The 27,322-nt window shown below is 42.0% G+C and overlaps 1 protein-coding gene across 2 annotated transcripts in view; it reads right to left on the bottom strand.

The window, feature by feature from the left end:
* The window catches only part of USP10 (ubiquitin specific peptidase 10), an 80,891-nt gene that overhangs the window by 27,074 nt on the left and 26,495 nt on the right, over nt 1-27,322 (bottom strand). For both annotated transcript variants that reach the window (XM_031002658.3, XM_055366691.2), the window contains exons 2-4: nt 20,109-20,177; nt 13,046-13,106; nt 7,753-8,793 (exon numbers count right to left, since the gene is read on the bottom strand). In XM_031002658.3, the coding sequence (XP_030858518.2) occupies nt 7,753-8,793; nt 13,046-13,106; nt 20,109-20,177 (1,171 nt within the window). The remainder of the gene's footprint in view (nt 1-7,752; nt 8,794-13,045; nt 13,107-20,108; nt 20,178-27,322) is intronic.

The following is a 27,322-nucleotide window of genomic DNA, read 5'->3' as shown; positions in this document are numbered from 1 at the left end:
CTGTACATGGTGGTGGCTGCCTATAGTCCCAACTACTCAGGAAGCTGGGGCAGGAAGACCACCTGCACCTGAGAGATCAAGGCTGCAGTGAGCTATGATCATGCCACAGCACTCCAGCCTGAATGAATGAGCAAGACCCTGTTTCTTAAGAAAAAAAAAAAATACGTTTTAAAAAAATAAAGCTCCATTTTAAGAGGAATGATTGTAAGAAATGAAGATTAAATACTTATTGTCAAAGATTTTCTCTTAAGATCCAAACGCTCAAGAAACATTTAAGGTCCAGTTTTGTAACATCTCACACGTACACTAAGCGTTCCATCCTGACTCATTTCGATAACCATCAACTGGAGGAGACACTAACGCTTTATGAAGTTCGTGAGCTCCTCTTCTCCCTCGCAGTGAAAAAAACAGGGGTGCAAAAGCAGTTCTAATTCCTCCTAAGACCAGACCGAATTATGTTCAAGAGAATGAATCCTATTGTTATCATTCAAAAGTCAGGTCTTACGGACAAGCCAGAACTAATACCACTTCCAAATTTCTAATATCACTCTTCGCTCTATTTAAATTCCTCTTTCAACGTCAACATTTTCATTTACAATGTTATTCCTAGCCTTAAGTCCAATACGCACTCTAATTATGGAGGCTAAAAGAATAAAAATGAGGAAGGCGGGCCGCCAAGGATAGAGGGCAGGGAATTTCTAGGTTGAAACTTGACCTGCATTCCAAAGTCATTGCCATTGGTGTATCTATTTTACCTTCTTTTAGGGCATACAATACAAGTTGGCTCTAATAACAAACTTTCCCCAGAAGCCTTCTTTTCAATTCATCATGGTTGGTATAATTTACTACTTAACTGTTCAGACAGCAACTTTAGGAAGATGGCCTCCCCCAGTCCATCTTTGTCACAGGAGTGGGTGGGGCTGCCTAGAACAATGTGTGTGAAAAGGCACAAAATGCCAGAATGACTCATAAAAGACACAAAATTGAAACCTGTAGTTCACTTTTGTAATAACTCACATTAAAAGGCTGAACTGAAGTTTCACTCTTATGAAATCTGCTGACATATAGAAAAATGGAGTTGCTTAATAGCCTTTTTTCAAATTTTAAGACATACATGGTAGATGGTAGCTCACAAGGGCTGCCACAAATCAGCCCACTGAAATTGTTTATCAACTCGAAGGCAATACCAGCATCGTAAACTTTTATGTCATCATAAGCTATGATTATTCTTACACATATTTTACACATCAAATTCTGTTTTCCTAAAATTAGGACTTAGGGGTCATATTAACATTGAAAATCCCTGAAAATGCAAGGTACAGAACTCTGATTCTTAGGGCTCAGTAACTGGCCCGTAATCGACATTCTGGTGTTGTTGACCTGCTTTTCTGTCATCTTTCTAACTGTCCAGAACATTCTCCAAGTGCTTTTCTTTTCCTCATTACCATCAATTTGGAAGAACACACACTATCTTGGTTATCTAACCAGGTGGAGGGCAGCAAAGTGACCAAAATGTACCACTACCCATTGACTATAGATCAACTTATGTTTCTGAAGTGGAAAGATGTGTAATAAATGTGAGGCTACAAACATCGAATCTGATGTGGACTAAACTCTCAATCCACAAGGGTGGATCCCTGTAAACGGGTGCCATGCCTTTTTAACTTAGATCACGCCGCGTGACCACTGCCTGTGTACTTCAGAGTTTGAAGAGGAAGTGCAAAATATCTGAGAAACCATTTCCCCCAAGGAGAGGGGGGAATATATGCATGATTTATAAACTGCCAAAATAAAGATCAGTTTTAGGATACACAGCCATGCTTAACGATGGGGATATGTTCTGAGAAATGTGGCATTAGGCAATTTTGTCATTGTGGGATCACATGCCTAGATGGTATAGCCAACTACACACCTGGGCCATATGCTAGAGCCTATTGCTCCTAAGCTACAAACCCGTACAGCGTGTTGTGTACTGAATACCGTAGGCAACTGTAACACAACTCACTGGTCACTAGAAATTGTTTAGCTCCATTATAATCTTATGGGACCACCGTCGTACATGCGATCTGTTGTTGACTGAAACATCATTAAAGCAGCACATAACTGTATGTTCATTTACACTTAAATAAACACGGACAGGGTAATTCATTAGAGAAGACCCAAATTGTAATAACTTTGTTTCTTGATCCAATGCCTTTTCAGTATAAAAACCACTGTGAAAAATCATATAAACAGGTTTTGACTAACAATTCATAATAAATGACATTGCTAGATACCTCAACGCAATGTTTTCAGAGCTGTTCAAGAGCTCAGTTTTCCTAGTTCTCTCTCACTGGAATTTTAACTTATTCTATCGGGCAGTTGGCCACTCTTCTTACCCAGCATTATTTATATTCTGTAAAAACAAAATATACTGTTGCATAATTTTTAAAGCAAAACATCAAATACAAAATGGCTCTATTTGTGATGTGAAAGCATCTGATACAATTTCGTCTAGTATATGAGGAATGTTCCTTAGTAAAGACCCAGGAAAAGTACAATGTTCACTGAAAGCATACGTTCAATTTCAAACATCACATGTTTGTCAACGCCAAAGTATCTGTGCTAATGAGGGAAGCAGCAGCAAAGGCGCTCCCCACGTGTCTGCCATACTCACTCTTAACAAGGGTGTCGCGTTTTGCAACTACTTTCAAACACAAGCTATTAAGTTTTGGGTTTTTTTTTTTTTTGAGACACTCTCACTTTGTGGCCCAGGCTGGAGTGCAGTGGCACGATCTCGGCTCACTGAACCTCCACCTCCCCGGTTCAAGCTATTCTCCTGACACAGCCTCCTCAGTAGCTAGGATTACAGCCATGAGCCACCACGCCCAACTAATTTTTTTATTTTTAGTAAAGATGGGATTTCCCTATGTTGGCCAGGCTGGTCTTGAACTCCTGGCCTCAAGTGATCCGCCCACCTCAACCTCCCAAAGTGCTGGGATTACAGGCGTGAGCCACTGTGCCGGGCTGTATTAAGTTTCCTTTTGTTGACTCCTACTGAAAAATGGCAACCATCTCCTCTCAGACCAGTCACTGAAACACAGATCCCTCTCCAACCCTCGGCAAGACAGGGCTTTTGTGTTTAGATTCATCCTTCCCTTGGGGCTAAAGGAAGTCAATGAGTGTTCAGTTCACACACTCTCCCCTGGCGTGTCCTTCTCCTTTCAAATAACAGTTTACACTTGAAAAACAGCCAATAGAACAAAATGTTGACACATAACCTACACCGAGGAGATGGCCTTGCCACCAAGAAGGTCCAAGTAGAACCCGTTACAGTGGATAGTTTAAGAGTAATCAAGAGTTTAATGTATTTCACTTCAAAATCCCTTATACGTGATTCTTTTAGTCCATCTGCCTTCTTTTTTTTTTTTTTTTTGAGACGGAGTCTCGCTCTGTCGCCCAGGCTGGAGTGCAGTGGCGCGATCTCGGCTCACTGCAAGCTCCGCCTCCCGGGTTCACGCCATTCTCCTGCCTCAGCCTCCCGCGTAGCTGGGACTACAGGCGCCCGCCACCATGCCCGGCTAATTTTTTGTATTTTTTAGTAGAGACGGGGTTTCACTGTGTTAGCCAGGATGGTCTCGATCTCCTGACCTCGTGATCCGCCCGCCTCGGCCTCCCAAAGTGCTGGGATTACAGGCGTGAGCCACCGCGCCCGGCCCCATCTGCCTTCTTAATTTCACTTCTGATGGCATAGAAACTAATTGGCATTTATTAAGCAGACTTAACAATAGGGGAAATAGTCCAGAAATGTATTTGAAACAAACTTGAGACAAAAAATACACAAATTATTCTAAGCATTGTGTGTGTGTATAACCTTTTTTAAAAAAAGATGGGGTCTCAGTATGTTGCCCAGGCTGGCCTCGAACTCCCGGGCTCAAGTGATCGAGCCTCAAGCCTCAATCTCCACACTATCATGCCTGGCAGAAAGGAATACATTTAATGTCTAAATCATTCCCTACTCCCTCTTTCCCAAAAGTTAATAACACAAATACCACTGTCTCAGTAGAAACAGTTAGATACTAATGCAAGTCAAACTCTATTATAACCCACATCAACAGATCTTTTAATGAAACTGGACTTTCACTCAGTTAAACGCTGCTTAAAATAAGTGGGCCTACACTTAAAAGTGTGCCCACTAAAGGGAATTTGTGGTAGTGGATCTGACTTGTAACAAACTGAGTATATTTTACCACTTTTATAAAGTAAATCCCTAAGTAGGAGAATAAAACAACAAAAAAAATTTCAAACAATGCCATTCTCCCTAAGCCCTATATGATCCCAAGGGTTATTCAATGTGACTCTATTGCTCTACTATCTCACGAGACTCCTGAAACTGTCAGCAACTACGTTCTGTCTATCGAAGCCTCAACAAACAGGCTGAAAAGAATTATATATTTTTAAAGAAACTACACTTTTGCTCAGAAAATTAAAACATCTTCATAACTGACCTAACCAAATAGGATTAAAAAAATAATCTGTTGGGTAGGGGCTTACACTATGTCCACACAAAAATAATTACATGGACTGTGTGTGGCAAGGCTTTCCTCTACTACCAGTCATTAAGAGGCCCTTACTTTCAGTGTTTGACAAAGCTACTTCAATTAGACTTTAACATACACAGAACATAACAAACTATTTATCAAACTATATTTAAAGTCATATGACTAAGTAGAATGTTTTAAAACATTTTAAATGAAGCTTTTCTTGCTTATTTTAAATAAAGATAGAGAAAATCTCTCTAGGATGTGAGGTTTTCCTTTGTGGAGCAATTTTAGAAACGAAACTATAATATTCTCAGCTGGGTGCGGTGGCTCACGCCTGTAATCTCAGCACTTTGAGAGGCTGAGGCAGGAGGATCACTTGAGGTCAGGAGTTCAAGACCAGCCTGGCCAACATGGTGAAACTCGGTCTCTACTAAAAATACAAAAATTAGCTCGGCGTGGTGGCAGGCACCTGTAGTCCCAGCTACTAGGGAGGCTGAGGCAGGAGAATTGCCTGAACCCAGGAGGAGAAGGTTGCAGTGAGCCGAGATTGCGCCACTGCATTCCAGCCTGGGCGACAGAGTAAGACCCCCTCTCAAAAATAAAGAAAATAAAATAAAATTCTCATGACTTCGAACTTAGAATGCACATTTTTAAGAGCACCTAACCACGCATTTCTCATTATAGGTTAAAAATAAACTTTTAACTTAGTAATCTATATAAAGGCTTACACAATCTATCTTTTTTTTTTTTTCTTTTTTGAGATGGAGTCTCGCTCTGTCGCCCAGGCTGGAGTGCACTGGCGCCATCTCGGCTCACTGCAAGCTCCGCCTCCCAGGTTCACGCCATTCTCCTGCCTCAGCCTCCTGAGTAGCTGGGACTACAGGCGCCCGCCACCACGCCTGGCTAATTTTTAGCTTTTTTTTAGTAGAGACGGGGTTTCACCGTGTTAGCCAGGATGGTCTCGATCTCCTGACCTTGTCATCCACCTACAGTATCAGTCCTTGCAATAAATACATTCTGAAAGCTGTGTTCAAGAAATCACCTCGCCTGAGTGCGGTGGCCCACGCCTGGAATCCCAACACTTTGGGAGGCTGAAGCGAGCAGATCACTTGAGGTCAGGAGTTTGAGGCCAGCCTGGCCAGCATGGTGAAACCCCATTTCTACTAAAAATACAAAAAAAGATAGCCAGACGTTGTGGCATGTGCCTGTAATCCCAGCTACTTGGGAGGCCGAGGCAGGAGAATCACTTGAACCCAAGAGGCGGAGGTTGTAGTGAGCCAAGATCGTGCCTCCTGCACTACAGCCTGAGCAACAGAGTGAGACTGCATCTCAAAAAAAAAAAAAAAAAAAAAAAATCACCTGGCTTTAAAAAATATATATGAAGCCCAAAATAACGATGTCTGGCCTATCATTTCCTCATTTAAGAGAACTTCAGAACGACAAGAGTACCTGAGATAATGTATTTCGTATAAGGAATAAAATACTCTTAAAAATATATATACATTGCTTGCTATCATCCTATTGCCACCCAATGAATGTGTTTTATTTTTTACACAATTCTGACCATCCACAGAAGGGTGTGCATTTGGCAGCTTGCTGCTACATCCTGGTAATGAAGGGTGTCAGGTGTTCCAAAAGGTCACATCAGAAAGTATTACAGAAAGCCTATACCAAACAGCTTATTTTAACTTGGCTACTAGGGTGAGAATCTGAAGATCTGGTCACCAGGCTTGGTAGAATCCAACCTGACGACACAGCTTCTGCTTCTTAGGTACGTACAGTCACGCGCGGCGTAACAACATTTCGGTCAACAATGAGCTGCACATATGATGGTCCCACAAGATTCTAGTGGAACTGAAACGTCCTGCCGCCTAGTGGCGTCGTGATGCTCCCGACCCTGTGCAGGTCCAGGCTAATGTTTGTGTCTTAGTTTTTAAGTTTAAAAAATTTTTTAATATAAAAAAGCTTATAGGAAAGAAAGAATAAAAAGGAAGAAAATATTTTTGTATAGCTGTAGTGTGTGTTTTAAGCTAGGTGTTCTTATGAAAGAGTCAAAAAGTTTAGAATTTTTAATTCAAAAGTAAAATAAAACGTAAAAAAGTTACAGTAAGTTAAGGTTAATTCCTTATTGAGGAAAAATTTGTAAATCAACGTAGTACAGCCTAAGTGTTGACTGTTTATAAAACTTGGCTTTGCTCAGTACTGTCCTGGGCCTTCACATTCACTCAGAACTCATCACTGACCCATCCAGAGCCACTCCAGTCTTGCAATCTCCATTTATGGTGAGTGCTCTATACAGGTGAAGCACTTTTCATCCTTTATACCATATCTGTACTATATTTTTTCTATGTCTACATGTGTTCAGGCACACAAATACTTAGCACTGTGTTACAACTGCCTGCAGTATTCAGTAGTAACACGCTGGACAGGTTTGCAGCCCAGGAGTAAGAGGCTGCACCACCAGCCTAAGGCCCTACCACCTGTATTTGTGTAGTACTCTCTGATGTTAACACGCACATCCCGGAACACATATCCACCGTTAACCAACACGTGGCTATGTGAGGACACATGCCTCTTTCATACCCTGCTGCATTTCTGACTTCCTACTGTAACTTTTTAAAAACAATCTGTGAATTATGCAGCTTTCTATTTTTATTGTGAATTGTTTCTACTTTGGAGCCTTAGCACTCTAAAATAAAACATTAACTTTGGGCTGAACCCTTAACATTTTTCTCTTCCTTTCAAGAGCTGACCTTGGTGTATCAAAATTCTGAATAAAATCCATTTACTCAATCCAAAAAAAAAAAATGTTATTTCACAAAATGCTTTCTTGTATCTTAAGAAATATAAAAAAGAAGGAGCACACAGTGAGTACAAATCAGGATTATCATACCAAAGGTATATCACAGAAAAAGTCCATTATACATTCACACCGTGGAGCAGAATTACTTGAACAAAAGGCAAGAAATGGAAATGTAACTTGTCAACAGAAAAGAACTGCTAACAGACATGGATCTTTCACTTAACATAAAGTTACGACAACCCTCTCCTCCCATTTGTTTCTATATTGTCTTACTTTTAGAGAACATTTAAGACATAGGCATTCTTCAGACATTGCTATTAACACACAGGTAATCTGCCATTGTTATGGGTAACACCACAGTCTATAAGCCCAGTTGATGAGGTCTGCTCCCATCTTCACTCTAGATTTGTATCTTTTCAACTATACCTGCAATCTTTATGGCTACAGGATCCTCTGAAACCGGAACAAGCCCTTCTTTGACTTCAACCTGCTTTTCAGAAACCAGGGGAGATATGGCGGGAGGGGAATACTTAGTTTCCACATAGGCCACCGGCGAGGAGGAAGAGGGCTTAGAATCGTGAAAGAGACTGGCCCAGGACTTGGGCTGGCTGACAGGAAGGGTGCCTGATGCAGAGCCCGTGCCGTCAGCAGGAGGTGATGCACTCTCAGGTTTGGTTGGGTCCAAGTCTATGCTTTCTGTGGTGTGCAACTCCACCCCGTTGGTAGCTGTGCCCTCACCCGAGGATTCAAGTATTTGTCCATTAGCAACTCCAAGGTTTTCAGTAGTATCGGTACCAACGCAGGGCTGAGCCCCAGCTGTCCTTGACAGGGTGTCTCTGCCAGCCTCTGCAGGGAAGCAGGACTGACCAAAATCAGCCCCGGGGCCCCCCTCCGGCTGCCCTGCAGTCCTGGTGTCACTGCCGAGTGCTCCGGGGAAAGGACTGTCAGGCACAATGTCACTGACAGAGTCCGTGGAGTTCTGGGGGCTGTTACAAGTCCTGGGCGTAACTGACGGGGGCATGTCACCCATAAATTCTGCATCCTCTGCACTGACACTGTTCGGGACTGCTGAATTGGCATGGCCATTGACCAGGGCTTCTGTGGAGATACTATCATCGCCACCATCTTTTAAATAGCTGTAATATCCAGGTGGCCGCTTTTTCTTCTTTTTACGCTCCCTTTGTCCAAGTCCACCTGAGACACCATCATTTTCCAAAACTTCCGCCTCCACATTAGAACTTCCATCCAAAGCGAGGGCAGAGCCTGGGTACTGGCAGTCGATGGAGCCATAGCTTGCTTCTTTAGTGATACCATCAGGGGTTATTTTGGAAGCTGTACAACCAAGAATAAATTCAGGGGCCTGAGGGTTCAGTGTGCTTGAAATACTGTAGCTGGGGGTTCTCAGCGAAGTGTCACTGGGTTCAATGACTTCATCGACACCAAACTCAATTCTCTGATATTCTTGTCCTGTTTAGAAAGAAAACTATTAGTTAAGAATACAGTTCTACAAACTCTAAGTACCAGTAATTACTCACTTTCTCTTTGAAAATAAAAACCTTAAATTCTCTTCCTAATCAACAAATCTATTACGTCGTTTACTTACGCTGAACAATTTGCTGAAAATGAAACAACTATAAAATTATTATTTAATTTGGGGATATGAGAAGCAGAAGCCTTATCTTTCTAGCTAAGGAAGGCTTTCAGAAGGTAGAAATTAAAATAAATTTGTAATAAAAAGCAAGTAATATTTTGCCAGTTTAAAAATACCCCCCAATGGAATCTGACTTTCTTATAGCTGCCTTATGCCTGAGATAAAGGAATATGTATTTTGGACAACTTAAATTTTAAAAGATCATGACAACTAACTTAGGGACTTAAAACATGGTTAAATCAGCTTCTCTAGTTAACGTGATTTGATTAATTCCAAAAACATGAACTACGCAAAGAATCCTATACATACTGGATAAGAGAAATTAGAAAGTATAAATTTAAAAACAAAAAAAAAGATGTCAAAAAAAGATTCAACAACAACAACAACAAACAAAGAATCCTATATATAAAAGCGCACTTCAGAGCACTCTTCTGAATTCTCTATCTCTTGGTCTCCTCCGCTGGTAACCTTCAATTAAGTCTGAAAAATGGCCTTGACATGAACACATGCAAACGTCCTCTAAATAAATTCACACTGGATTAACTCCATGGGTGGTAAAGCGTTCCAAAAATACCAAAAGAAAAAGTTAGAATTGTGAACTTTTAAATATCTCTTGGGAAGCCTTCAATACTTCCTTCCCAGTTAACCACAATCCACATAATTCATTTGTGCTAAGACAGACGTATTTCTATAGTTTACATCTCTGAAATCAGGTTAAGTTTTAGAATCAATTGTGTCTTTCAACAGAAATCAAGCATCAATGTCACCTTATATTTGATAAAAAGTTACACATTTTGAAGTTAAGGGAAGGACACATGCCTTATATTTCATCTTTAATGCATGAAGATTTCTTCCAGGCTAGCATTAAGGGGCCAATTTTTTTTTCAAGGCATCTATCTCAAGAAAAGAAACTAATACCCAAAGAATGGTGTTCTACTGCGGAGAACTGAATATATTTTACCTTGAAAGGACCCCTAGAAGTCTTTTTGTAGAAGAAAAAATACAGACGCTGAGAGGGGCCAGTTACGTGCAAGTGAGTGTGCAGGAGGCTGGAGCTACACAGCCTCCCGAGGCCTCCTGAATCTTCGTATGCTTTAGAATCACAGCCCCCCACTGTAGGGGGTGAGGGGTGGTGGCAGCACAATCCTGCCCCAACAACAGAAAGTTCCTGGAAAAGAACACTGATAACAATTACACCTAACAGCAAGTTTATGCATAAAGTCACAACCATCTAATTCCTTTGGCTACTATTTATTTTTTGTTTCCTTACTTTGAAAAGAATTATCAAGGGGAAATGAATTTATTGTCATATGTAGGGGCTGGCTGTTCATTTTGGTTCCAGACATCCCCTACTCCCTGATGTTCTGGGGCCGTCAAGGCTCCCCGGATTGAAACGGGTGTGCCTGGGGCAGAAGGCTCCATGTGGAGCCTGCCCTTTGAAGGCTGTGAAATCACATTAGAAACTAGAACGTGTTGTGTCATTCTGCTTATGCAAGACTGATTATTTCTAAGACACAGATGTGCTGTCCACATCTCAATTCTCAATCTTATCAGAACATAAAACATTCTAGAATGTGATGTAACGTGAACAGAACCATTTCAGTATGTTATAGTTAGTATCAAACATTTACTCAATACCATGTTTGATCATCTCACTAGAAGGCAGATTCCTAGCCATCTCAGTTCCTCTTCTTATGGAGGAACACTCACAATGGATGCACGTGCCTTGCACCGCATGGCAGAGAGCTCAGAGCCCAATCTGCCAGGCAGACGAAGTGCAGGACAGCCTGCACGCTTGGCTTCAACAACCCAATCAATACATTAGGAAGACTGAAACTCAATACTCAGGTAATGCAGGCAGAGGCTCATAAAACCATGAATCCTAACACAGCATTTCTCCAAGGCTGCTCACTGCAGTACATGCAGTAGAGAGGCCTGGACTACAAGGCAGGGGGCGAGGGAGGGAAATATACAGAGATTAGTAACACAAGGGCCCTGCTTAGAGAGTTCACATTTATTAGGGAGACAAATACAAACAACTGAGAATGAAAACATGGAGGGAGGGGAGAGAAGGCTGTGAATAGCTTTAGAAAAAGGATTCTTCTGGATGCAGGAAACAGTGATCAACTTCTATCAGAAACTAGAGAGGTCAGTGGAACTTGATGGATCACTGGATTGCTAAGGGCAGGGTGAAGGAGTGGTATCTCAAGCTTTAGGAACATCTAAAACAGGCAGTGCTTGAGGTGATGGACAACCATTCACCTTGATGTGATTATTACTTGTATGCCTGTATGAAAATATCTCATGTACCCCATACATATATACACCTACTATGTACCTACAAAAATTAAAATATAAAAAAATTAAAAAACACAAAAATAGAAAAGGCCGAGATGTAAAAGGGAAGCCACGATGAGGTGCCTCTGCAAAGGGCTTGCTGCAGCTGGAGGTGGTGGGAGGGAGCAGAATAAAGCATCCTAAACCATTCATCCAACAAATGTACTGAGGGCTTACAACATTCCAGATACTACAGGCGCAGTGACAGACAGAGAGAAATGGATCCTGCCATCAGCAGTTGAGCAGGCTGGAAAGGGAGGCAGGTCCATGACAGTGCCCACAGGCTCTGTACAGTCGAGCAGGCACTGGAAGAGAAACTAATGTCATGGAAACACAAGATACCCAGAAAGGCTGCAGAGAAAAGCAGGCCTGTCACTAACTGTGCAAACTGGTGGCAAGATTCCAGTCGTGTTTTTGGCAGAAAAAAGGCAGGACTTAGAGGGAAGAGAGTAAAGAATGGAGAAAAAGGGCCAAGAAGCAGTCACTGAAAAGGGCAGGCAGGCTGGAAGGAGGGAGGGGGAAGCAGAACTCCAGAGGCTGGGGGAGCTGGTGGTGCCCACTGCACAGGGAGGAGGGTGAACTCAAAGAAGTGATGTGCATGGGAAAATAATGGCGCATTTGTAAGCACTGGTTCAACATGAGCAGCATGCTCACTACGTGCAAAGCACACAGTGACAGAGGAAGTCCCACTGACTCAGATGCCTGAGAGGTTGACATCAGCCAATTAAAAGGTGGCTCAGGAGGCTGAGCAGCCCGGCTTCCCGGTCCCTCAAGCTTCATTCATTTTATTACTTGTCCTAAGCTACTGTTAGATCTGCTCTTTCCCTTATGGTCTCCCACATTTCTTATAAACCTAAAATTTTAGATATAATCACTCCCTGATGTTACTGGAGATAAAACGTTTGGTTAGCCTTTTCAAGGTTTCTATTGAAGCCTAAATTATAATTAAAACCCCTTTCATAAGTCTGACCATGCTAACTGAACAGGGAATCCAAACCTCTAACTCTCAAAGAAAAAGTTTGGCATCAGTTTCCTGGAGGCCAGTAAGGGCCTTTAAAGTGATTCAGATTGAAAAATGATCTAGACAAGTTTGAATTGTGCAAGGGTAGCCTGCAATCAATAATTAAAACAACCTTGCTGGTATTCCAACGCTGGGTACTTAAGCAATACAAAATCATTGCATCTCCATAAGCACCATCTCTGGCAATCAGCTTAGTGCCTGTGATGGAGACCCAAAAAAGTAACAGACCAGGAGGTGAAGAGGTGACCTGAGTTCCTAAGAGTCAGCGACAGACCAGGACATGAATGTGAACTGCAAGAACAATAGATGCCAGCTGCCCCTTAGTTTACAAAGAACACAGGCTCAGAAGCTAGCTGGCGCTGGAGCCAGCAGGCTGCTTAGCAACAAGACCCAAAGTTCGCTTCAACTCCAGCATGTGCTGATGAAGAGTAACATACCTGTTGCACTCAGAACTGTTAGGAAAAAAAGAACTCAACAACCATTTCCTAAACTAAATCTTACATGGCTGGCACTCCGAAGCACAGGATACGCTTTAAAACCAATTCACTAGTCAAAGTGATTCAGCGATTAAATACATTACAGTTTACAGCAAAAACTTCAAGCTGCAAAGAAATGTTTATTCAAATGGGAAACAATGTTTACAGGTAGCCTGCCCACCCAGCACGTATGGCCAAATTCCCTTCAGGGAAATAAGGAGAGAACTAGCTTACCATCAGGTAGTTTATCCACAGCCTGTGTGCCACACAGAACTGTTCCACTGTATGGAGGAAGCTGCACAAGGAATCAGAAAACAAATTTTAATTCAACAAAATGTTAAAACCAACACTTACCATTTAATTAAGGCAACAATTCATTAAAACTCTTAATCCACACAACTTTTCATGCCGTTACTTCTAGCAGAATAACATACATGAAGAGTCAGTGCAATCTAAATCATCTTCATTTAACGAAAAAACACAATAGAAATGCTTTCAAATATTTATCACTATTAAACAGATCCGAAAATGAAGCCAAAAGGAATAAAAACGAACTCCAATGGACATGTAAATCAGCTACAATAAAATGTTCATGATACATCCTTCTTTCCACAGGATGTCAGTGACTGACCATCCAGACCACAGACACTTTTGTTTGCGCACTAGCGAAGATGACTCTTCCTGACTGCACCTCTTATTCACGATCACTACATTGCAACACAGCCAGTAGAGGCTGGGACCAGGTCCATGGTCGGAGAGCAGAGGAAAGCGCACTATAAACAAAAAGCCTGGTGACTGCGGCTCCCTTTTTAACACAGTGCCTTAATTAACTACATTAACAGCTAGAAGTCACATTCCTTGTTTGGCAGACAGAAAGCAGAATGGGAACTGTCTGACCTCTTTGTAAAAAGCTGAAAGGTTATCTCAAAAATAACTTAAATTTTTCTTCTTCCTAGCTATTCCATAACATTTATTTAAGAGTTGGAAATGCTTCCAATGGACACATTGGGTGTAAGAAAGTTTAGGAAGGGGCTGGGCATGGTGGCTCATGCCTGTAATCCCAGCAATTAGGGAGGCTGAGGTGGGTGAATCACTTGAGGTCAGGAGTTCTAGACCAGCCTGGCCCACATGGTGAAACCCCATCTCTACTAAAAATACAAAAAATCAGTTGGGCATGGTGGCAGGCACCTGTAATCCCAGCTACTTGGGATGCTAAGGCAGGAGAATCGTTCGAACCTGGCGGATGGAGGTTGCAGTGAGCCGAGATCGTGCCACTGCACTCCAGCCTGGGCAATAGAGCAAGACTTTGTCTCAAAAAACAAAACAAAAAACAAACCCTGTCTCTACTAAAAAATACAAAAAATTAGCCGGGCATGGTGGTGGGTGCCTGTAGTCCCAGCTACTCGGGAGGCTGAGGCAGGAGAATGGCGTGAACCCGGGAGGCGGAGCTTGCAGTGAGCCGAGATAGTGCCACGGCACTCCAGCCTGGGCAACAGCACAAGACTCTGTCTCAAAAAAAAAAAAAAAAAAAAAAAGGTTTAGGAAGAAAAGGGGTGAGGTAAGCCCTCTGCTACCTGAGGGCAGAACAAAAGAACAAAAAGACATTCTGGTGCAGCACTTCCCAAAGTCTGTTCACTGCAGTACAATGGCCAGTGCAGGAATGGCCCTAGGGCCGCAAAGTTCAGAGGCTCCCAGGTAAGTCTCATGCCCAATACTGTATGAGAGCTGCTGCTTGATTGGCTTCCTCAGCTGAGTTCTCCAATGAGATCTCAGCACACCAATTCAATAATCACAGCAATACAAGCTTCTCTCCGCTAGTAACGCAGTAAGTTCTCTTCCCAGAGAATTATGACAAACAGGAAAACACAGGGCAATTCAAAAGAAGCTAACACCTTCAGGAGTTGACAGCTGCACTTATCTCCACCACCAGGGGGCAACCTAGTACTCATCACGTTGACACCCAGAAGACAGCATTCTGTATGCTGAGATGGGCTACACTAGCCTTGGCACCCGCAAGGCAAAGACCATTCCGCACACCAGCATTGATGCTGGCAGGCACCTGGAGCAGAGAGGTGGGTCTATAAGGGCAGTGGACACAGCGGCCATGTGTGTCTCAGGAAGCCTCCATTTCGTTCAAAACCCTCTGTCAGAGGTCACAGAAGACAGTTTAGAAACTGATACATAGAATGCCCTCTTTTTCTGTTAATGACACTAGGATGCCCCCTGGTGACAGAAAGCTGTGTTATTTTGAGGCATGAAAAGTGTTTTGAATCACTCTATTTTTACACAAAATTTATTGTAACATCAAGAAATCATCTTTTTCTGAGTCAAAACAGTTTCATCACTATTATATCAATGTTCTCTTCACACTTCCCAGTATTCTGTTCTGCTCGGGGAAGAGAGAATGCTGAAGGAAACCTCCAAACCCGAGAGAGTGCAGCAGGCTGGGAAGACGCACAATTCGGAGAAGGGACCTCTTCACCCATCCACTTCAAAAGCCAGTACAAGGCAGAGAGCTGTTACAACCCTGCTCACCATCTTCCGGCTGTCCCCTTCCTCAACATTCAACCACGGGGTGTGAACACTCACTCAACTCCCAGCCACTCCCACAACATGCAGAAGAAAACCCCAGCAATCGGGAAAAATACACAGATGACGCTGAGGACAAGCCAAGTGGAGAGGCAGGGCCAGTAATGCCAGGTGGCGCTGACTGAGGGTGGAGAGGCTGGACCAGTGACACCAGGTGGCACTGACTGGGCACTCAGGGTGTGCCAGGCACACATCCTGCTCCTCCTCAACAACTCTGGGGAGGAGGTCCTGTTACTGTGGCCCTCTGACAGATGAGGAAGCCAGGCGACACTGCCAGCTTCAGATGAGGAAGCCAGGTGACAGTGCCAGCAGGTGACACTGCCAGTAAGAGGCACAGCAGGGATCTGGTGAGACGACCACCATCAAACTCCCAGATGACACTGCCACCTTCGGTAAGCATGCTCAACACACTTTGATTTGCTAAGCTGATAAAAGAGCGCACCTGCAGGAATGCCAGGTGGGTTGTGGCACTGTGGAAATGTGTGTGTTTTACTCCACAGGCACACAGCAGCTTTCATTCAGCAAACCTTCCTCACACATCAGATGCACTTAGTCTGTGGTAACTGGATATCTAAATACACAACAGAATAAAAGTGCCAGGATGGTTCGAAGTTCACTCATTAACTATATAACTATTTGTAAGAATACAAAGTTCAAAAATCAAAGCAAAGACATAAAATTCCCTAGACAAATACAAAGTGAGCAAGGGAAAAAACTGTCATCTATTAATAGTTATGCTAAACGCACAGTCTGAAAACAGTGCTGCAGCCTTGTGAAAAGGATACCTGGGCCCGTGGCTATAGGAAGGTCATGTTCTGAAGTCTCCCTCTGGGCTACCTGTGTGTTCTGCTTTCCGTCTCAAAGACTCTCCTGAACCACAAAGCCCTCCTTTAAAATCCCATTAAGATACCAAATTAGGCCAGGGGTGGTGGCTCACGCCTGTAATCCCAGCACTTTGGGAAGCCGAGGCGGGCAGACCACGAGGTCAGGAGATCAAGACCATCCTGGCTAACCCGGTGAAACCCCGCCTCTACTAAAACTACAAAAAATTAGCCGGACGAGGTTGCGGACGCCTGTAGTCCCAGCTACTCGGGAGGCTGAGGCAGGAGAATGGTGTGAACCCGGGAGGCAGAGCTTGCAGTGAGCCGAGATCGCGCCACTGCAGTCCAGCCTGGGTGACAGAGCAAGACTCCCTCTCAAAAAAGAAAACACACCAAATTAAGAACTGTCTCTACTCTCTACTCTCCATGAGTACCCACACACACCCACACCACACACACTGCCCACTGCCAACACTATGTCATCGGGGGCTTATTGACTCAGTCATGGTTGGGATGTATGCTACTTCCAAAGCTGAGATTCTGGAAACTGTAAAGAATGGTGAGCATTTCCTCTTTCTTTCTGAACATAAATAACAGGATTACGACTGAGGTTTAAACATGCTTATTAAATAAGGTGACTGCATTTTTTCCACTGGAGAAAATCATTTTTAAATCACTGGAGCACAACTCTAGAAAAGATGCCAGCTACCTTTCACCTGAATTCGTTTCTCCTGATGCCACTAAATTACTAGCCACCTTATCTTGCCAGTGGCAAGCTGCCAAGCAAGCAAACTAAAAGACAAAGCAGCCCTCCGCTGGCAGGAGGCGCTTCTGCAGGAAGGCAGAATGCTCTTTCATCTTAACATCCCACATTTCTTAATTTTGGTTTTTCAATTCACGGCCCCAAGTAGAGAAAACAATGTTTTATCAAGCTCCTAACAACGGAGAAAAAGCATACGAAAAATTCGACTAGACTGTAACTCATGCCACGGCCACATGGTAGAAACACTGCATGTTTGAGCGGCAATTATGTTACCTGAGAGATAAAAGGCCAAACTGTGCTGTGGAAGTGACACGCCCTCCCCTCGCCACTCACACACCCACAGGTCCAAGTGACATGCCCTCCCCTCGCCACTCACACACCCACAGGTCCAAGTGACACGCCCTCCCCTCGCCACTCACACACCCACAGGTCCAAGTGACACGCCCTCACCACTCACACACCCACAGGTCCAAGTGACACGCCCTCGCCACTCACACACCCACAGGTCCAAGTGACACGCCCTCGCCACTCACACACCCACAGGTCCAAGTGACATGCCCTCGCCACTCACACACCCACAGGTCCAAGTGACACGCCCTCGCCACTCACACACCCACAGGCCCAACCACATGCCGCCCCATGAAAGTGAGTTCCTGTGTAATCATGTGCTATTATAATTCAGATTCCTGAAGATTGGGGAAAACAACTCCATCCGATTATGTTAATTAGCCTGCATTTCCCTTTTGCAGGTTACTGTGATTTTGATAAACTCTTTTTATACCCCTCCAAACTTCACCGTATGCTCAAAAATAAGAAAAACAGAAAAGCCCAAATAAGCCCAGACACACTACGAGTTCTGAAGCTCGAGCTCATTTTCATGAGACACAGTCACGTCTTCTGTGAATAAAAGGTTTGGCATAACTTACCATCTGTACCCTTTTCATCCATTTCTACTAACATCTGTTACTCACTAGTTATCGGACCATACATTAGCTGATTTCCCAACATTTCTGTGACGTGAATAAGCATTCTGCATTTTTTCAATTTAAAAAACAAAAGAGAGAGAAAAGAAATGGGAGGCCCAAAAGGAAAGAACGTGCCCAAACCCTCCGAGCCTGTGGAAGTGGCAGAACTGAAGCGACCCCAGGCCTTCAGACTTGAAATACGGTGCACTTTTCACTTTCCTATCACATGAAAACTCAAGTTTTTGTCTACTCACTTGCAAACAGGTACCCACCCATCCACATGTGTACACACGTGAGAAAACCTGTAGCAACTAAAACGTATGGTTACATCGGCGTGATGTGGGAAAAAATACAAAATCCCCTTACTTAAACACACACACACACACACACACACACACACACACACACACACACAAATTACCCGGGCCTGGCAGCACACACCTGTAATCCCAGCTATTCAGGGGCTGAAGCGTGAGAACCCCCCTGAGGCGGGGCGGGGGGTCAAAGTTGCAGTGAATTGTGATTGCACTCTGCACTCCAGCCTGGGCAGAGTGAGACCCTGTCTCGAAAAAAAGAAAAGAAAAGAAAAAATAGAAATAAAAAAACAAAATAAAACGTGTGGTGTTTATATAGAGATAAGCAATAGGCCCACAGAATAGCACACTCGGAACCAGAGGAGATGAGCTGCCCAACGGGGCTGACAGGACAGCTAAGGGCTGAGTTCCCAATGAATGGTGAGGAGGCACCTGCCAGGGCCACAGGGGCAGGGAGTTCGATGCCACCTCACACATATACAAAATTCAGTGCCTCAATTTCAGCTTATTACACACTGAAGCGTGAAAACAAAATCTGAAAACTTTTAGAAGAAAACAGACAAATGTCTTCGTTATCTAAAGGATGGGAAGAATTTCCTAAAGATATTTTTAAAACTGAAAATCCACAAACAATAAGGAAAAAAAAATCAATTCAGTTGACATTAAAGTTAAAAGTGTACTCCTCTTATCCAACAACAACAACAAAAAAACCCAACCCCAAAAAGGGTTCACCTAACACGTGAAGCTTAAAGCCCTCATACTAGGAAGAGATGCTTCACCTAACATGTGAAGCTTAAAGCCCTCATGCTAGGAACAGATGCCTGTAAAACCAAAGATTAATCCTAAAATCAGTAAGAAAAAGACAAGCTACTTGATTTAAAAATATGGACAAGGGATATAAACCAAGTAATTCACAGCAGAGGACATCCATATTGCCAGCAGACACGTGAAGAGAATGAAATAGTACCCAGCTGTTTGTAATCTGGGAGATGTAAATTAAAACAATGAGAGTCCATTTACTACACATCAGATTCACAAAAATTTTAAATATGCCAACACCAAGAGTTAGCAAGGTTTTTTTTTTAATACGAGCAAGAAAACTCCCATTCACTGCTGATGGGAATGAAGACTGTTAAAATCCTAGATAGCAAACGAGCAGTCTCTAGTGAAACTAAAGAGGCTCAGTCCACAGAACCCAGTAATTCCATTCCCAGGTCTGTGTCCCGGCGGAGCCCACAGAGGGGCACAAGGAGACATGATAAAATACATTGAGTGCAATATTTTTAACGGCTGAACTAGAGACCTAAATGGCCCCCGACAGGAAAATATGTAAGTAAATTGCAGTGTGTTCCATCAGTGGTACTGAGCACTGGAAACCAAAGAACAAGGACAAATTTCTCAGCATAAAGAATACAACATTAGCTTAAAATAAACAACAAAATTAATATAGTATACCATTTACGTGACACTTTAAAGCACATAAAACACTACGATTGACTATGGTGATATACACGTATACGATCAAAGGTGAAAACCAGTCAGGACCAATATTTCCCAATTTCAGCAGAGTAGTTACTTCTGGGGAGAGATGGGAGAGAGGTCCAAAGGAGGCTTCAATTGCATCTGTAATGTTTTATTTGCTTTTCAAAGCCTAATAAAGTAAATACAGCAAAATGTCAAATCAAATGTCAGTCAAATCTAGTTGGTGGGTTGAGGCATTTCTCATATTACTCTCCATACTTTTCTCTACATTGAAATTCTTTATTTAAAAAAACAAATTAAAATAGAAACATAACTGTTAATTGTATCTACCCACATACTCACTAAAACACAGTTTTGTCTTACCTCAACTGAAGATCGAGGAGTCACAAAGAATTGATTGAATTCATCAGGGCTGAAATCTCCAAAAATATACTGAAAAAAATAAGAGAGTCACTGATCACATAAAATATACAAATTATATACTTTCAGAAAAAATGCTACATATTTTAACAATCCTATGCAACATTTGGGCCATAACCCCCAAGATCCTTTCTCAATTAAACAGAGGATCTGCAACACAGAGTTCTAGGTTGTTTATATAAAAGAAATACTACTGAACCTTTCCTACAAATTGTCAAAGAACACTATGAAACTGATAAAGCTTATTTTGAAACAAATCAATTTTGTATGCCAAACTTGTCGAGTCCTGCTTGCAGGAGATTTTTATTGGTTCACAAATACTGCCAGTTGTTCCATTTACCTTTCTGCTGACTCATGCCACTACCTCCATTTCCGCTTTCTCTGCCAAACATGCTAAAGAAAAGCAGAAAACGAGGTTCAAATGGGAAGACAAGGAAATCCAAAAAAGGAAAATGTTAATGATCCTGATTAATGATCTTTAAAAATATCTATATAACTTTTTAGTTTAAAAATGCATTTCCATAGGATACACAGATACACATATTATCAGACAGACACAGCCTTTGTTGCAAGCCCTGATTTCACGGAATTCAGAATGTGATTTTCTGGAAAACGAAGTGGTTAAACTGCATGGATGTGAGTCTGGCAAGTGCCTACCAGTTCATATTCTCCACGGAGCTTCAAGAAACAAGTCATTGAGGCCTGGCGCAGTAGCTCACGCCTATAATCCCAGCACTCTGGGAGGCTGACATGGGCGAATCACTTAAGGTCAGGAATTCGAGACCAGCCTGGCCAACATGGTGAAACCCCCATCTTTACTAAAAATACAAAAATTAGCCAGGCGTGGTGGCGTGTACCTGTAGTCCCGGCTGCTCGGGAGGCTGAGCCAGGAGAACTGCTTGAACCCGGGAGGCGGAGGTTGCAGTGAGCTGAGATCACGCCACCGCACCCCAGCCTGGGCAACAGAGCCAGACTCCATCTCAAAAAGAAAAAAAAAAAAAAGAAGAAGAAGAAGTCATTGAGAAGAATTAGCGATTTCCACAACGGAGAAGCAATGATTCATTCATTTAATCAATAATTTAGAACCTACAAATGCCCACATATGATCAGTACTGGGTATAAAAATGGTAAGCAGAGTGTGGTTCCTCTGTTCTAATGGAACTAAACAGTCTAGTAGCTTCCAGGGAAATTTACAAGCCAAGTGATTCAAAAATAACCAGTAACTAAATATTACATAAATGAATAATACTCATTATTATTGTAAACGTGAATAAATGGCCACTAAATGTAATACCCTACTGGTAAGAATGCACAGGGAAAACGTTTCTGGAGAGCTCTTTGACAACATCTACCAAAACTATAAATATACATTAAGAACAAAAAAGTTTTCATATAATATTTACACATACTTGCAAAAGTCAACAAAGAAATTATGTATTGACGGTAACAGTGAAAATAAACAGAGCCTCAAAATGGTTCAGAAATGATCTTCTGAAATACTGTCACTTTTCAGTGAAGAATATAGAAGGTTACACCTTCTTCTCATCACCAACACTGGGAAAAGATGATATGAATTTCACTAAGAAACCCTCAAAGCAATGGAAGGGAAAATTCTATAGGCTAAAAGGAAGCAGAAAAAATTAGCACAGGCTATCACAAAAAAAAAAAAAAGAGCTACCAGAGATCATGAAAGTGTTCGCGGAAATTAATTACTAATTTTAAATCACTAAATTAAAAAACTCAACAGAACGTCTTAATAGCAAAATCAACAAGGCTATGGAAGGCAATGGGGCAACATTTTGAAAGTTTCGAGAAAAAAGGATTTTGTTCCTAGAATGCCAGAGTATTTTTTCATAGAATTCTATAAATTACTTTTCAAGTGCAAAAGAGAAAGAACACTTTCTGTCACATACACCTTTTTCTTGGGGGGAGGAAAGGAAACTGCTTAAGAATTCCAGAAAATGAATTCGAGAAATACAAGAATGATAACGAAGTAAAATACAAGAAACACACGGCAGCTGTGAAGTTTAATGCAAATATTAAGAATAAATAAACTAAAATCATGCTGTTTTGTTTAATATCAACAGTAGAAACGTGGCTACTCTGTGCACATTGCCTATGGGGTAGCCCCGCTCTGCAACGAGCAGTTAAAAAAAAAAAAAAAGTAGAGGCCGGGAGCGGTGGCTCACACCTGTAATCCCAGCACTTTGGGAGGCCGAGGCGGGCGGATCATGAGGTCAGGAGATCGAGACCATCCTGGCTAACACGGTGAAACCCCGTCTCTACTAAAAATACAAAAAATTAGCCGGGCATGGTGGCATGCACCTGTAGCCCCAGCTACTCAGGAGGCTGATGAAGGAGAATCGCTTGAACCCGGGAGGTGGAGGTTGCAGCAAGCCGAGACTGAGCCACTGCACTCCAGCCTGCTGACAGAGAGAGACTCCGTCTTAAAAAAAAAAAAAAAAAAAAAAGAGGTAGAAATGCTATATATTAAAAGTTATCCATCTTATCTTGTGACTAACAAGAAAGGCCTTTTACTTCAGAATGTGGGGAAGATACCTAAGGATAAGAAATCAGAATGTTCTGCAGGATTATCAGGTATTTTCTTTAGGAAGGTTTTCTTCCTAGGCAATGGAAAATAAACATGTTTATTTAAATCATACTTCTAAGCACACTGTCTTATTTGAGTTCACATACAGCCTAAGGTTTTTAGAGCTGCTCAATCCAGTAAGAAAACTACAAATCCAAATGATTTGATAAAAATCTTGGCAGCAGAGGAGGAGAGGAGGAGAAAACAAGATTCCAAGCCACTAACACACACTTCCTGTTTCAAACGCAGACACCAAGTGGCTTCAGCATGAGTCAGCGGCAAACACCCTCAAGTCATGAGCTGGAACGCTCAGAAACGGTTCAGTGAATTTTTTTTCTCCTATTACTTTCAAATTTATTAGTTTTACTTAATTATTTTTAAAGTATCTGAGAAAATGTTATACATTTTAAGTGTGTTTTTATTATAACTTCATGTCAATAATTTCTCCACAGATACGTACCTTCAATCAAATTACAAAATTAACTAGGGGAAAATGAGGAAGAACTTTAGGTACAGACAGCGAGAGATCTTCAAAATACTATTAAAAGAAGAAGGCACTCTCGGTGTAAAAAAGGTAGGAAAATAGAGTATTTATCTGTGTTGCTATATAATAACACATTTGTGTTTGTTAATAATATAGATATTTGTGTCTGCATAAAGAGACACTGGAAAGATCAACAAGAAAAAATGTGGCCCTTCACCTTTGGGACAGTAGCACTGAGTGGACGCTGAGTGGACACAGACAGAAGTGAAGGGGATTTCCTAGCACGTTTTTTGGAGGGTTTTTTTTGGGAGGGGACTACATACTTTATTCAAAACATTAATCATAAAAAGTAAACACAACAGAAATCACCTTACAACTCTTCAAATACACCCATTTTGCACAGACATAATTTCATAAGCATGTTAGTTTCAAGATCTCATTGACAACAGCTTAGGACTTGATGAAAACATGTCACGCAAAAAAATACACCATAAGTAACTGCTGATTACCAGCTATGCAACACTGAACTATCATTTAACACTTGACAAATCACTAGCCACGGCTGTTTGGAACTCCAACTTAATTTCCTTAACACTGGCTCACACAGCTCAATAAACAACTCCATCAAAATACACGTGAATCACATTTTAATCCTTAAATGCATGAGCTTTTAAAAGTGAGCAGTTACACTTCAGCAATATTTAAAACCGGTCCTTTCGATTTTATAACTGAAATAAAGGAACGGGCTAAGAAGTCAGTGCCAAGGGTTTAAGAGCATCTCTGCAAGGCGTTCAGCCTCCCGGGGAACTTGATTAGAATTTCCATCTCCCATACAATGAGTATTCCCCATATGCTCATGGCAGATAAACTACATGTGTCTTTTTCCTATGTGTCAATACAAATATAACTTATACTCAAGCAGGAATTCTGATACAACCCAATAACCACATATAAAGGAATCCTCTATTTGGGGAGTTAACTATCAAATGTCAGTAAAAGACAAGTCATCGATATCACAAGCTGGGGGAATCCTAAGAATAAAATGGAATTTCTTAGAATTGCAATGCACATTTTGAAAAACGATAAATATTTCTTTCTTGGCAAAGTAAGCTGGCATGGTAACCATTCAAACATGGGTTATGAATGACGTAATAAAATAATCCATACAAATGTGAAAGTTAAGACATCATTTTTGTATTTAACAAAATCATATGCATCATTCAAAGCACTACAATGAAGAAGCATTTATTATCAACACTATTCCAAAAGACAAAGTGTCGCTTGGCCAGACACGGTGGCTCACGCTTGTTATCTCGTCACTTCCAGAAGCCGAGGCGAGCAGATCACTTGACTTCAGGAGTTCAAGACCAGCCTAGCCAAAATGGTGAAATCCACCTCCACTAAAAATACAAAAATTAGCCGGGCATGGTGGTGGGTGCCTGTAATCCCAGCTACTTGGGAGGCTGATGCAGAAGAATTACGTGAACCTGGAAGGCGGAGGCTGCAGTGAGCCAAGATAGTGCCACTACACTCCAGCCTGAATGACAGAGGAAGACTCCGTCTCAAAAAAAAGAAAAAAGAAGAGGTGCTGCTTATAAAACAGAATATGACAACTTTATTGGGAGGAAAAAGGTAATTTTTTGATATGCTGATAAAACTACAAAAGGGAAAATGGCCAAATATTTATTCAATAGCAAATACCAGTGAGTGGACATAAATTATAATTTTGATAAAACTACAAAAGGAGGCCGGGCACGGTGGCTCACGCCTGTAATCCCAGCACTTTGGGAGGCCGAGGCAGGCAGATCACGAGGTCAGGAGATTGAGACCATCCCGGCTAACACGGTGAAACCCCGTCTCTATTAAAAATACAAAAATTAGCCAGGTGTGGTGGCACATGCTTGTAGTCCCAGCTACTCGGGAGGCTGAGGCAGGGGATTCGCTTGAACCGGGGAGGCAGAGGTTGCAGTGAGCCGAGATCGCGCCACTGCACTCCAGCCTGGGCAACAGTGAGAAAAAAAAAAAGGAAAAAAGGCCAAATATTTATTCAATATATTTCAATTATTTATTCCATTATTCAATTATTTATTCAATTTATTCAATATATTTATAGCAAATACCAGTGAGTGACAATTATTTAACTAAAATGATACCTGACTAAATGTTGAAGCAAGGCATGTTTGTGACACCAAAAAGTTTATCACAGAAATTCAGGACAGCCAACTGCTATTAAAATGTTCTGGTTTCACCATCTCCTTCTCCAAAAGCCATTCTAACTTCCAATCAAAAGTTATTTTAGGTGTTTGGTAAAATGAGGAATGTTATCAAAAGAGGGGAGGAGAAACTGCTGTTCAAAAAAGTCAATATCCTGAAAGGCTGTGGGAAACTTCCAGACTACAAAAAGCTAGAGACATGACAACTAAATACATTTCCTGACCCTAGACTGGATCCTGTGCTGGAAGGGAAAATTCTAGAAAAGACATTATATGGTCAACTCCCAAAATTAGAATATGGACAGGTTAGAAAAAAGTACTGCATCAATGTAAATTTGTGAAAGTGGTAACATATTACTGTGGTTATTTAAGAGAATATGCCTATTCTTAGGAAATACACATTCAAGAATTTAGGAGTAAGTGGCTAGAGTGTATGTAATCTTCCCTGAAATCTCAAAGGGTTTGGAAAAAGATTGTATGTCTGTGTATCTGCATTTGTTAGCCCATGTCTGTGTGCCTGTATGTGTATCTGTATGAGTGTGTATTTGCAGACAGAGAACTGCAGCACACACAAATGATTAAGCAAATGGGTTTAATCTTAACAACAGGTGGATCTGGGTAAAGGACCATCTGGGGATTCTTTGTACTATTTTTCTTTCCGCAACTTTTCAAGTTTGAAACTATTTGCAAATAAAAAGTTTTTGTTTGTTTGTTTGTTTTTTTAAAGCTAACACTGAAAATTGTGAGGTTATGAGGAAAATCTTTACCCTCTCCTTATGTTTGACTGTTTAGTGTTTTCTCTCCTCTGGAAGATTAACTTATTTCAAAGGCTGTCACATGAGGGGGGAAAATTGTAGGTGTTTGGGTAAAATAAAGATGAAAATAACTGTGTCTGACTTCACAGGATTTACAACCTAGTGGAGAGGGAAATGCCACTGATGACATGAATTAGTTTTGCCCATAACAGAGCAAGATAAAATACAGAACAATTCAGTTCACATGGGAGACTAAAAAGCAGGAGTAAGTTCATCGTTTCTTGTAATTTCAAAGAAAGTGCAGAGCCTAGGACATATTGGTGGCTGTCATAAAACTAAAATAAAAGCAGGTACTTGGAGGCCCTGTCAGCCATGCCACACTACAGAAACTGTGACACTGCTGCGGCTAACTCTGCCCTTCCCACAGCTACACCAAATACCATCAGGAAAGACTGGGAAGCCCCCTAAGGTTTCAGCAACTCTGCCAGTCAGAACACTGGGGTCAAAAGGAGGTATCACAAAGCAGTAACAAACGCTCCTTTCCCGCGTCCTGGGGTTGCATAGGAAATGCCCAGGGGCGGGACGGCACAGAAATGCCTGCGATTCGGGGGAGCAAACTACAAGGGCTTTAGGCATTTCTTCCCCTTTTTAGGGGAAGTAAGACTGTGAACTAGAGCAGCTATTTATTCCCCTCCACCACTTCCCCTCATATCCCATCCGGCCTCCATCCCGGGCTTTCAAAACTCTCACTGTTCACATCTTTACTTTCTGATCCTTTCTCAAGAGGATGTGGAAAAAAATATACAAGGAACACTTCGAGAAAAGGGGGGCAAGCCCACACCACAGCAGGGATGGGAACAAAAGACACCTTCCTTCCTGAAGCATAGCCTGTTGGCTAAGCTGGCTCAGTTTACCTTCTGGAGGTGTGTGGAGGCCACTACGGCCCTCAGGGGGCCTGAGTTTAGAAACCCTGGGCAAAGGTTTAGACGAAGTGGGAAAACCAGTGTTCCTGCTGAAGGAAAAACAAAGACCTTGCCCTCAGAAATAAAGACACATTCCTCCATCTCGGCTCAAGGAAGGTGAGAAGGAGAAAAGATGTCTAATGTTCACTTGCA

This window comes from Gorilla gorilla, chromosome 18 (assembly GCF_029281585.2).
Source record: "Gorilla gorilla gorilla isolate KB3781 chromosome 18, NHGRI_mGorGor1-v2.1_pri, whole genome shotgun sequence".
Lineage (NCBI taxonomy): Eukaryota > Metazoa > Chordata > Mammalia > Primates > Hominidae > Gorilla > Gorilla gorilla.
Note: the sequence above shows the minus strand (reverse complement) of the source record. Positions and strands in the feature narration are given on the sequence as shown.